At 68.6% G+C, this 10,977-nt stretch overlaps 2 protein-coding genes across 6 annotated transcripts; both read right to left on the reverse strand.

Moving 5' to 3' along the window:
* Positions 1–1,070: 1,070 nt before the first annotated feature.
* PHPT1 (phosphohistidine phosphatase 1) lies at positions 1,071–2,616 on the reverse strand. Its single transcript, XM_067742641.1, has 3 exons — positions 2,385–2,616; positions 1,889–2,013; positions 1,071–1,338 (listed from the first exon to the last, which is right to left on the reverse strand). The coding sequence occupies exons 1-3, from the start codon at positions 2,542–2,544 to the stop codon at positions 1,246–1,248; spliced, it is 378 nt and encodes a 125-aa protein (XP_067598742.1). The 5' UTR covers positions 2,545–2,616; the 3' UTR covers positions 1,071–1,245.
* Positions 2,617–3,196: 580 nt separating this feature from the next.
* On the reverse strand, positions 3,197–10,962 carry AJM1 (apical junction component 1 homolog). 5 transcript variants are annotated; one of them, XM_067742608.1, is made up of 3 exons: positions 9,662–10,962; positions 7,964–8,047; positions 3,197–7,888 (listed from the first exon to the last, which is right to left on the reverse strand). In XM_067742608.1, exon 3 carries the CDS (start codon positions 7,834–7,836, stop codon positions 4,906–4,908), a length of 2,931 nt encoding a protein of 976 aa, XP_067598709.1. In that variant the 5' UTR covers positions 7,837–7,888; positions 7,964–8,047; positions 9,662–10,962; the 3' UTR covers positions 3,197–4,905. The 5 variants fall into 5 exon arrangements, with proteins under 5 accessions (XP_067598709.1, XP_067598706.1, XP_067598707.1 ...); XM_067742605.1 differs by having other exon boundaries at positions 7,964–8,121; XM_067742606.1 differs by having other exon boundaries at positions 7,964–8,227.
* Positions 10,963–10,977: the final 15 nt, after the last annotated feature.

Here is a 10,977-nt window from a genome sequence, read left to right on the forward strand (position 1 = left end):
CAGCCTGTGGGTTCCTCTTCGCTTGCTCTTACAAACGATGGACAGACTATTCGTCAGCAAGTGTCCTGAACGGTGTGGGCTGGACGCTGCCAGGCACAGGGTCCAGAGGAACCTAGAGACTCTGGGGCTTGTGGCACCGACCCCCCTGGAGGATTTGGAGCCAGGCTCCACCCGCAGTTTACTACGGTGCAGCCTGGGGAGCTTGTCTCACCTGAGCCTCAGTTTCCTCATCTTTGTTTTAAAATTTATTTATTTATTGGCTGCGTCAGGTCTTAGTTGCTGCACGTGGGGTCTTTTGTTATGGCGCACGGGCTCAGTAGTTGCGGTGCGTGGGCTTAGCTGCCCTGCAGCACGTGGGATCTTAGCTCCCCGACCAGGGGTCGAACCCGCCTTCCCTGCATTGCAAGACGGATTCTTAACCACTGGACCACCGGGGAAGTCTTCCCTCGTTTTCAAACGCGGTCACAATGGTGCCTGCCTGGACAGGCTCCCGTGAGGGCCCTGGAGGCTCACAGGAGGCTGGCACGGCAGGGTCACAGCCTCGGCAAGGGGCACCTCTGCTCCCCACAGCCCTGCGCCAAGAGAAGGGTCTTGGGAGAGGGGCTCCCAGCTCCAAGTCTGAAGCCCTGCCTGTTTACTTGGAGCAGAGCCTGTGGCTGCGGCGCAGGGCCGTGGGGCCTGACCTTGGAGTCGAGGGGTCGTAGACTGCCTGACTCATGACCTCAGTTGGCAGCTGGCCAGGAGGGTGGTTGCTGGCGCCTGCCCTCCCTGCACACTGGGATGGGTCCCCGCCTCGGCAGGCCCGAGGGACTCGGCCCTAGCTCCTTGCGTAAGGACTTGTCAGGCCTCCTCCCAGATGTCCTTGGGGATAGCAGGTGCGTGGAGAAGCAATCAGGCCATAAACGGCGGCAGCAGCCCAGGGGCCCCCTTATCAGGCCCCAAAGGGCTGAGTGTGCACTGCCACTCCCGGGGCCCCCAGGGGTGGAGCGGGGTGAGGGGCAGCCAGGAGTGACCCCTAGTCAGGGGTACAGAGAGGTGACCTAGGAACAGAGAAGCCAAGACACACAGCATTCAGGGACCAGCAGAGGTGACGATGCTTTTAATTCTCCCCAGAGAGGTAACCCCGGGCACTGAGGCCTGGCCAGGGTGGCAAAGTGCCAGGGGGTGCAGCCCAGCCTCTTGGGAGGTGGCCTTGAGAACAGAGTTCCAAGTGGGTCGCTGGAGGTGGCTGGTCTCAGGTGGGCCTCAGTAGCCGTCGTCGGCCCAGGTGACCTCGTAGTCAGGGTACCTGGCTTTGAGCTTCTCAGTGGAGACGGAGTGCTGGGCGCGACCGTAACCCTGAAAGGAGAAGGCAGCTCTCACAGCCCTGTCCTGGCTCTGGGCGCCTGGTCAGCAGGGACACCAGGGGCCAGCTCAGGAGGGGGCTGTCATCCCCTCCGACCACACCAGGGCGCTCTCCTGTGGAAGCGTGGCCACCAGGGTGAGCAAATCTTGAGGGAGGTTCCTTTAGCTGGAGGCCCAGACCCCTCTAGGTGCCCCCGTGTATCTGCTGGTAGCTTGGTGAAGGGAGGGACAGGGGCCTCTTAGTTTCACCCCAGCACTGATGGCCTCAAAGCACTAAAGGATGACGGCCAGTCAGGCTTTTGGACCAGGAACAGCACGCAGACCGTCAGAGCAGAGGGGCAGGGGGCGGCTCCCTCCCACCCTGTGTGCTTTCTGTGTCATGCCACGTGAGAAATGGGGAGCCTACAGGCCCCGGATGGGGGGGTTCTGCCGCCGAGAAGGGCCGGAAAACTGATCACCCCAGGTCAGGCAGCTTGGAGGGCCAGGTCTCCCCAAGCCAGGACTGGGGCCCTCGGCCCACCCAGGCCCGAGGCTGTGGGCTCACCATGGAGTAGCCGTACACATGGATCTTCTTGTCCTGGCTCTGGTGGGAGATGCGCCCGCCCCCCAGGCACACGCAGTCATAGCCTTTCTTCTGCATCTCGCCTGATACCTTGTCATAGATGTCCGCTGGGATAGGAAGGGGGGCTCAGCACGCGCCCTGGCTGCCCTTGAAGGCTGAAGGGGTCTGAAGCCCCGCTCTGAGCAGCTCCCTCCCCAGGAAAGGAGACCCTCTGGGAAGGGATGAAATGGAGGAGGGGGTGCACCCGGGCAGGGGCGCTGGGACTAGGAGGGAGGAGTCGGGCCATGGCAGCCCCTCGTCTCCAGGACCATCTGGGTACTCCAGACTCTGGGTACTCCACGCTCCTCTGGGCCAGCCAGGGATGAAACCGGGTACAGGATCACCTCCCACTACGCCCCTCGGCCCCGCCCGCAGCCGTGGCTAGTCCCGCCCACAGACACCGGAGACCCCGCCCCCTGGCCCTCCGCCCCGCCCTCACCGTGGTACTCGGCCCACTTGTAGCCGCGAACGATCTCTTTGCTCTCCCCCGCCGGGGCCCCGGAGGGCGGCACCGCGTGGACTCGAATCAGCACATACTTGAAGACGCCGTCGGAGTCGATGTCCACGTCGGGGATCTGGGAGAGGTCCGCCGCCGTCATGTTCCCGGAGCGCACTCACCCCCTGCAGCCCGCGGCCCTTCCCCCACGCGACCCGGGGCTGCGCCGACAGTGCGGGAGGCGGGGCCTGGGAGCCCATGACCAATCCTGCGGGGTCATGCTGCCCGAGCCCAGTGCCTCAGCCAACCACGCGGCAACCCGCGGCACAGACTGGCCAATCGCGATCCAGCTCCTTGCAGCCCAGACACCACGCCGGCTCCACTTAAAGAGGAACTTGGGACCGGGAGTAGGTGGTGGCTCAATCCAGCCCCCGTAAAAGTTCCTTTCCAGGGAGCTTGCGGGGAGGAGGGGGGTGTGACAGGCCCCTTTGGTGGGGGTTAGGAGGCTCATGAGGCCCAAGGGACGCGCGCCGGCCCTGGCGCCGTCCCCCACGTGACCGAAGGCCTCCCTTCCCCTACAGCGATCCTGCTGTCCACTCCCGCTGTCCCTTGGCTTCCCTCCGGGTTCCCCCCACCCCGTGCCCGAGGGCCTCCCTCCCCAGTCCCCCACCGAGGCCGAGGGCCTCTCTCTCCTGCTTCCCACTCCGCGTTGCTCCATGGTGTCCCTCCCAGGTTTCCGAAGGCCCCCCCCCACGCCTCCGAAAGTCTCCGTCCCGCGTGCCACCCACTCCCCCGCACAAAGAATGAGGCAGCAATGGCTACATTCGAGTTTTATTTTCCTTGGTTCGAAAGCGCTCGCCCTCTGGAAATAATCCCGGCCCAGGGTCCTTCCTGGAGGGCCGGCCCTCAGGCGCGGGGCAGAAGGCGGAGGCACCCAGGCCGGGGGGCGCGGCGGCCAGTTTGGGAGGCCGCGAAGGCGGGTGGAGCAAGCGGGGCGCGTGGCCGGTGCAAATGCGCGGAGCCGAGGTGGGCGCACAGGCATTTAGGGGAGGGAGATGGGCGCGGGTGCACGGTCAGGGGCGAGGGCCGGGAACAGAGGCGGGGTTTGGGGGGGGGAGGTCCACAATTTAATTCAGTCGATGCCCCACCTGGCCCCAATGGGGGACTGGGGGCTACAGGAGGGCCCTTCCGGGCTCCCGGTCTTGCCCCCTCTCCAGGTTACTCGCCATCCTTGGAGCCCGGGCCAGGGCCAGCGGGCACCCCGGGGTAGGGCGGGGAAGGACGGACACTCGAGCGTGCGCTCCCGAGGGCCGGAGCCGGGCCCCCTGGCCGCACCACAGGGCACGGCTAGAGCGAGCGTTCGGGGGCGTTTGTTTAATCGCGCCCCCACCCCTCCGGTGGACCACCGCCCTGGCGAACCTGCTCCCATCCACGCTTTCCCCGCCCTGCTCCAAACTGGGAACGCCCCTCTTCTTTGGTCCTCCCTGTGCCTAGGAATAGGGTCCCTGCTGGACGGCCTCCTCGGCCCCTCCCGCAAATCCATCCTGTGCACCTGCTTCCTGCCTCCCTGTATACCTGCTTCCTGCCTCGCTGTGTGGTTAGGGCCTGCGCTGCCGTTTGCACCCCGGGTCTGCCCTGGCACACGCCTAGGGCCATCCTGTCGGGTGAGGGCAGGCAGCCCGATTCACGCCCAGCCAGGTCTCAGGTCTGGCCAGCGCCCCTACCCATACGTCCGCTCTGCTTCCCCCACCCAGGACTCCCTTCCCTCTGGCTGGGTGTCTTGCACCTTGGCTGAGGACCCCCGAGTACCCCTTCACTGCTGCTTGCCCAACCCCTGCAGCAGGGCGGGCAGCGCAGTCAGTTTGCCATGGTCCGGCACAGCAGGGATGGGGGCCAGCGGAGACACCACGCGCAGGTCCCCGCCGGCCCTGCCCATCAGGCCAGGACGTGCTTGGGATGCGGACACACCGAGGCCAATCAGGGGAATTTTCCCTCTAGAGGGGAAAGGCCTCTGAGCAGGACGCATCCCAGACCACAGGAGGCGGGTGGGGAGTGTGTTTAAAGGGACGGGACTAGGCTTTGGTTGACTCGGGCTCCTGGACCAGGGCGAGCCGGGGTTGGAGAGGTTCCAGGGAGGCCCTGCAGACGGACAGGGGTCGGACGAACCGATTATGCGCGGTGGGATCTGCAGCAGTGACCCCTCCGCGTAAAGGCAGGGCGGGCTGGTCCTCAGACCCACCCCGCCTCCCAGCGGGGAGCACCAAGCGGCCGAGGACCGGCCCTTGGGGAGGCCCGAAGGCGAGCTGGGGGAGAGGGAGCCGGGCGGGACTGGTCTGGGGGTTGGGGGGGAAGGGGGTTCGCAGGAAGGCGGAGGGAAAGGCGGAGCCTGTGGAGAACGCAATGGGGCGGAGCTTTTGGCGAGCTGGGCGGGGCCTGAGTGGACTGGGCAGGGCTCGGGTGGACTGGATGGGGTTCAGGGTGGGCCCTGGGTGGACTGGGCGGGCCCCGGGCGCGCCCTCGCGGCTCACATAATGTCATCCAACAGGTTGGCACTGGCCACCCAGTCTAGCGCGCGTGGCTCGGAGGCGGCCATGATCATGCACATGAAGGGACGGCCTGTGCGCCGGTCCGTGGGGTAGATGGTGGTGGGTGTGAAGCGCCGGTTGGCTTCGACGAACTCGCAGAGCTGCTCGTAGACGCGCGGGAACTCGTGGCGTAGGAAGACGCCGCGGAGCCGCAGCTCTCGCTGGATGTGGATGAAGGCCACCTCGCGTGCTCGCCGGCCCGCCTCGCCGTCCTGGTCCAGGCCCGCAGTGCCGGGCGGCGGCGTCAGGATCAACGTCTCCATGTCGGGTTCGCGGCCCCGCGCCGGGGGCGGCCGTGCTGGGCTGCCAGCCGCCAGCGCCACTTTGGCGAACTTGCGCACCGTGGGTCCGGGGCTGCGCGGCGCGGGAGCTGGCCGGGCAGGGGCGCCGGGTGGCACAGCGCCGGGGCCCACGGCCACGGACACGCTGAGCAGGAAGCACTCCGCCGGCTCGTAGAGGCGGCCGGCGGCCGCCAGCTCCCGAGCATAGCTGCCCAGTGGCGCCGCGTGCATGGCCAGCTCGCGCAGCGACAGGTAGGTGGGCGACAGCAGCAGCCCCTCGAGGCCGAAGCGCAGGAAGTTGTCTGCGGAGCCGGGACTCGGGAAGCCCAGGAAGAGAACGCCGCGGCCGCGCGACAAGAAGCCGACGCGCGCGATGCGCGAGAAGGCGCGGTGCACTGGGCCGCTGTCGCGGCAGAATTGCAACACGTGGCGGCACACGCTGCCCACGCGGCCGTACACGCAGCGCACCTTGTGCGCGTCCCAATCCTCGCGGCGACAGAGGCGCGAGCAGTAGTAGGTGTAGCAGCTATGGCAGGACTTGAAGTAGAGGCAGGCGTTGAACATGGTCTCGGTGCGCCCGCAGCGCGCATTGGAGCACGTCATCAGGTCATCCTCGTCGGCGCTGGGCTCCGGGGACGCGTCGGCCGCCTGACCCGGGCCCGCGGGCTCCTCAGCGCTGCCGGCAGACAGGGGTGGCGAGCGCGGTGCCCGCGTCGGGACCCCGGCGCCCGAGGGTCGCGAGTCTAGCAGGCGCCGCAGCTGGCGGCCCAGGCCGTCGGACGCGGGCTCGGGCGCTTGGCCGGCTGGGGGCCGCGAGTCGATGACCAGATCGGTGATGAGCTCGTCCAGCTGTTCGAGGCTGCGCTGGCGGCCAGAGGCGGGGCCATCGGGGACGGCGGGCGGAGGCGGCCGCGGGCGACTCCCCAGCAGCTCCCAGCTCCTGGCGCTCGGGCGCTCAGCCGCGCGCAGGTCGTTGTCGGTGATGGTGATCTCCGGCGTGACGTACCAGTTTCGGGCCAGGCCCTCGCCCATACGGCCCTTCTCCGACAGCGACGTCTCGGACAGCGACAGCGCCGCGTAGCGTCTGGGCGAGGTGGACAGGTTCACTATGACGGGCGGACGCCGGCCTTCGGGGGATGTGCCCCGCGGCTCCCGTGCCTCGCGCCCCAGCAGGTTCTCGTAGCTGCGGCCGCGGCCCAGTGGGTCTTCGCGGCGCGGCGCGGGCGCCAGGATGTTGTCCCAGGAGCGCGAGTAGTGGCGGCTGTCGGTCGCTAGCCGGGGTGGGCTGGTGCCGGTGCCGCCGTGCCACGAGGCGAGCAACGGGCCGGGGTCCGGGGGAGGAGGCGCCACCTGCAGGGTGCGGTAAGGCCTCGGGCCCCAGTCGCCCCAGGCCGGGCTGCTGCGCGGGTGCGGGTAAGTCCGCGTCAGGGCGTCTCGATTGCGGTACCGCCCGAAGTCCTCAGTGTAAAAGGGGCGGGCGGCGGGGTGAGCCCGGGGCTCTTCGGGGGCGTAGCGGGGGCCGCAGGGCGGGCCGTAGGCTCGGGGGGCCTCCCCGTAGTAGGAACGGGAGGGTGGTTCTTGGACGGGGAAGGTGCGAACTTCCCCCGCATAGTAGATGCCCCCGTGTCTTGGACTGGGCCCGGGTGGCTCTTCGGACAGAAAGGGCCTGGGGTAGTAGCTGTCGAAGGGCGGTCCAGGGCTGGCCATGAAGCCACCGGGGTGGCCCTCGGGTTCCTCGGTGTAGAAGAATTGGGTGGGGCCCGGCGGGGTGGTGAAGGGCAGACTCCGGCGCTCCGCGTAGTCTCGCGGCCCGAGAAGGGGCCCATCGCAGTACAGCGCCCGGGGGTCGGCGCAGTATGAGTCACTGGGGGTGGGGGTGAGCGAAAGCCCCACGTGGCGAGGCCCGGGCACCGTGAGGCCGTGGAGCTGCGGGGCGGCGCGGGGCCAGGGCGCGGTCTCGGTGGGCCCGCAGGGCCTCGAGCTCCGGGCGGCATGCTGCAGCACCGCGTCGTCGGGCTTGACGTCCAGGCGGCAGCGGACGTGGGGGGCCGGCCCCGCGGGTGGCTCGGCCGGCGCACAGCGGTTGGCGGCGGCGCACAGGGGCGCCATGCGGCCCGGGCCGCCCCGCTGAGGCTGCAGCTTGATGGGGTGCAGCTCGTTGGCGAGCGCGCGCAGCGCGGGGTACGCGGGCTCCCGGCGGGGCGATGCGTCGGCCGGCGCCGCCCGCTGGGCCTCCCGGCCTCGGCGCGGCGGCACAGGCGGCGAGGCGGGTGCGGGTGCCAGGCCCGGGGCCGCACGGGGTGCGCTCTTGGAGCGGGCGCGGCGCCGTGGCTCGCCGTCGCGGGATCGGGCGCGCGGCGCGGCGGGCTCCGGAGGCGGCGGCTCCGGACGGGCCTCCATGGCCTCCCGGTCCAGTGCCTCCAGGAAATCGAAACTGCGGCAGTGGCGCTTGTTGAAAGGCGCGGGCGCAGCAGGCCGGGCCATTGGGCGCTCACATGGCGGGGGCCTCGACACGGGCCCCGGGGCCGCCACCTTGATGTCCTGGTACACGGTCGACACCAGCAGGTCCGGCGGGTCCGTGCGGGTCATCTTAAAAGAGGCCTCCAGGCTGCAGCTCACTCGGCCTTTTGGGGCTTTCGCCCTGAGGGGAGACGCGGGTCAGGGCGGCCCCTCTGTAGCCCAGGCCCCGCTAACCCCCAGCGCTGGCCCGGCTTACCTGGGGCACAGTGGGCGGGGCAGCCCTGGCCACGGGCCTTGGCCGAGGCCGCAGGGACTTGCTCCATGCTGGCGTCAGAAGCACCTGCAGGAGGAAGCCAGCTGTCCGGCCACTCAGGTCCCGCCCCCTCATCCAGACCATCCTTTCTGTGCCACTTTCTGTTGGGATGAGGCGGGTCAGCCAGAACAGGGATGTCATTGCAGTGGTTCCCGAACTTCTGCGCCCACTAGTGACCACTGGGCAGGCTTGGGTAGACCCCCTTTCCTGGGACAGGCCAGCAGCGGGGTAGGAAGAGTGGGGGTGTGATCCCAGCACCACCACCGTGGTGCCCACTGCTGGAGCAACTGGGTACTCCTTTGGGGCCTTCACAGACTTCTTCACAGAGCAGGTGGCTGAAGCCCCCTCCTTAAGACCCAGTGCAGAGCGAGCCCTCCACTGCTGCAGTGTGAGGTCCTGGCCCCGGCCTTCAGCAGCTCCACTCAGTCACCTGATCGTCCCGCCCCACCTGCTGGCTAGGCTGGACAGGCAGTCCTCCCCCAGCGCTGTGTCAGGCCCCAGGTCCTGAAGCGGCCCCACCGGGTCCAGGCATCTCGGCTCGTGGACTTGCCGGCCCCACCCTCAACTCTCCGTGTGGCCCAGGCCAGAGTAATGCTTCCAAAGGTCACAGTGGACCCTAAAGCTCCCTTTCCTTTGCAGAAACATCCTTTGACTCTCCCTCATCTTGGGGTGGCGAAACCCACTAAGATCTTTGGGGCTGTCACGAAAAGCCCGGGAGAGCGACCCCCCATCTTTGCAGTGAGTACACTGCAGCCGGCGACCGGGCCCTGGTTGCAGGACCACGTGGGGGCTTGCGAGCCAGGAGCTCGAGGCTGCCCCTGGGCCCCTGAGCAAAGCACCAGGCCAGGAGGCTGCCAGCCGGGGAAGCAGGGCGGTGGGTGGGTAAAGCCCCCGCCGCCCCCGGTTCTCAGGCAGGCCCTCCCCACAGCCGCTCGGGAAGGCGCCATGGAAACCTGAGGTTCCGTGCCCCCGCATGCAGGCTGAGCTGGGGTCCAGCCCTCCGTACCAGGCTCACGTTCAGACCTGAGCCACCGGCTTCACTGGGTACCCAGAGCCTGGACAGGCTGGGAGGAGCTCAGACAGCGGTACAGGTCCCCACTTCCTCACACAGGCTGGGGGAGCGTGCTCCAGGGTGAGCTGGGTCCTCACCTGGTAGGACCTCTGGTCTGGTTGACCCTCTGTGTCCCGGGTGTGCCAGGGGCTTCCTGCCGGCAGGGCTGCCCTCCTGGGTCAAGGCCACCCAGGCCCAGTGCCTGCCCCCAGCTCGGCCTCAGGCGCACCCCAACTGCCCCTGGTTTGCAGGACCACCCCCTCCCACTCCCTTCCATCTTAAAGCTAGGCCGGAATTGGGGGCTGGATGACGGGGTGTGAGGCTCCGCCCCAGGGAGGTGACAGCCAGGCCTTGGTGCTGCTGTGATGAGGAGCTAGACCGGGCGACACCCCTGCCCGTGGGGATGGGACAGTCCGCCCTCGCCGGGGTCCTAGGCCTAATGAGCCCGGCGGGTGGCCTCCCCGCCAAGCAGCCCGGCCCCTGCCCCGAGCGCCCGGGTGGGGGGCCGGCGTCCTCCAGGGGCGGCACCCCCATCCTTGCAGGTGCCGCACCTGCGAAAGACCCGCGGGGCAGCGGCCTCGACCCCTTACCTGGGCGGTGCTCCCCCACCTTGCCCGGTGGGCTGCGCAGGCCCGGCGAGCTCTGCCGTCCCCCGCGCTGCCGCCGCGTCCCCGGCACCAGCAGAAGCTTCCAGGCAGCGGCGCGAGGCCGCCGGGCCGCTCAGTGCTGCCCCCAATGGCGACTGGCAGGACTGCACTTAAAGGGGCCGCGCCGTGGGCCGGGGACGCGTGTGCCCCGCTGGCTCCAGGTTGGGGCTGTGGCTGGGCGCGAGGTGACGGGCTCTCTGCAGCCTCAAGGGCAGGCCTGGGGTCTAACGAGGGGACCCGGGTCCAGGGGGCACCTGGCCGGTCCTGCCAGCCCCCATCTCCAGGACACCTGCCCAAGGGCAGCTGGTGGCCTGGCAGGCCTTGGAGCTGAAGCCTGGAGAAGGCCCAAGCCCTGGCCCGCACAGCAGACAACTCCCGGAATTCAAGCCTCGGTTCAGCCCGGGCAGGAGCAGATGGGCGGCTCCCCGCCCTGCTGGCCTCTGCGCTGCAGTGCTGGAGGTGCCAAGCCCTCCCCAGGTACCTGGGTCCAGATGGGCACCACCTGAGTGCCTGCAGCCTCCTGTCCCCAGGATGTCCAGCTTCCCCATGCAAGCGCACACTCTTGCGCTCCCCGCCTCCAATGTCCAGAGGCTGCTGCTGCTGCTCTGGGCAGCTCTGCACACCCATGAACTGCATGGTGACAGCCTCCCTCCAGGCCCCTCCCACACACGATACTGAGCAGGAAATATTCTAGCTTGGCAGAGGGGCAGGTCACCTGGCAGAGGAGCAGGTCACCGATGCCCTTGGCTCCGAAGGCCGGGACCTGCCACACTGTGGGTCCGTCAGATGAGGGGCCCTGGGCAGTACGGTCAGTATGGTCCCCACGTTAGCAGGTACTACAGGGACAGTCGACCTCACAAACTCTGGGCTAAAGGGAGCCCCTAAGGTATCTGGGGTCCAGCCCCCAACACCTGCCCACTGATCGATGGCCCACGGCCTCGTGGGTGCGAAGCTCTCTAGGCACGGCAACTGGGGAGGGGGAGGCCCGGCCACCAGGCCCCGCTTCCGCCTGCACGCCCTCGGAGGGAGCAGTCCTCTGGGCACCTGTGGGGTTGCGGGCGGGGCAGGGCCCTGCTGACAGCTGGCGGGGAGTGGCCTGTGGGGTTAGGGTTGGGTGTCAGGTGGGAGCAGGGACACACAGCTGCCCTCAGAGGGCTGGACCGGGCACACAGGATGGTGGCCGTGCTGGTCCCACCTGGATAGGGCATGGCACACGGAGGGCTGGGCCTGCTGGAGGCTTCCTACCCCCAAGGGTAGTC

This window comes from Pseudorca crassidens, chromosome 7, assembly GCF_039906515.1.
Source record: "Pseudorca crassidens isolate mPseCra1 chromosome 7, mPseCra1.hap1, whole genome shotgun sequence".
NCBI classification, from domain to species: domain Eukaryota; kingdom Metazoa; phylum Chordata; class Mammalia; order Artiodactyla; family Delphinidae; genus Pseudorca; species Pseudorca crassidens.

Bases quoted from the DNA above. Each gene is read 5' to 3' on its own strand.
- AJM1 (XM_067742609.1), bottom strand. From the start codon at position 7,836: ATGACCCGCACGGACCCGCCGGACCTGCTGGTGTCGACCGTGTACCAG.
- PHPT1 (XM_067742641.1), bottom strand. From the start codon at position 2,544: ATGACGGCGGCGGACCTCTCCCAGATCCCCGACGTGGACATCGACTCC. The intron at 2,014-2,384 runs GTGAGGGCGGGG...TTCCTATCCCAG, and splicing joins CAAGTGGGCCGAGTACCACG to CGGACATCTATGACAAGGTA. The intron at 1,339-1,888 runs GTGAGCCCACAG...TTCTCCTTTCAG, and splicing joins ATGTGTACGGCTACTCCATG to GGTTACGGTCGCGCCCAGCA.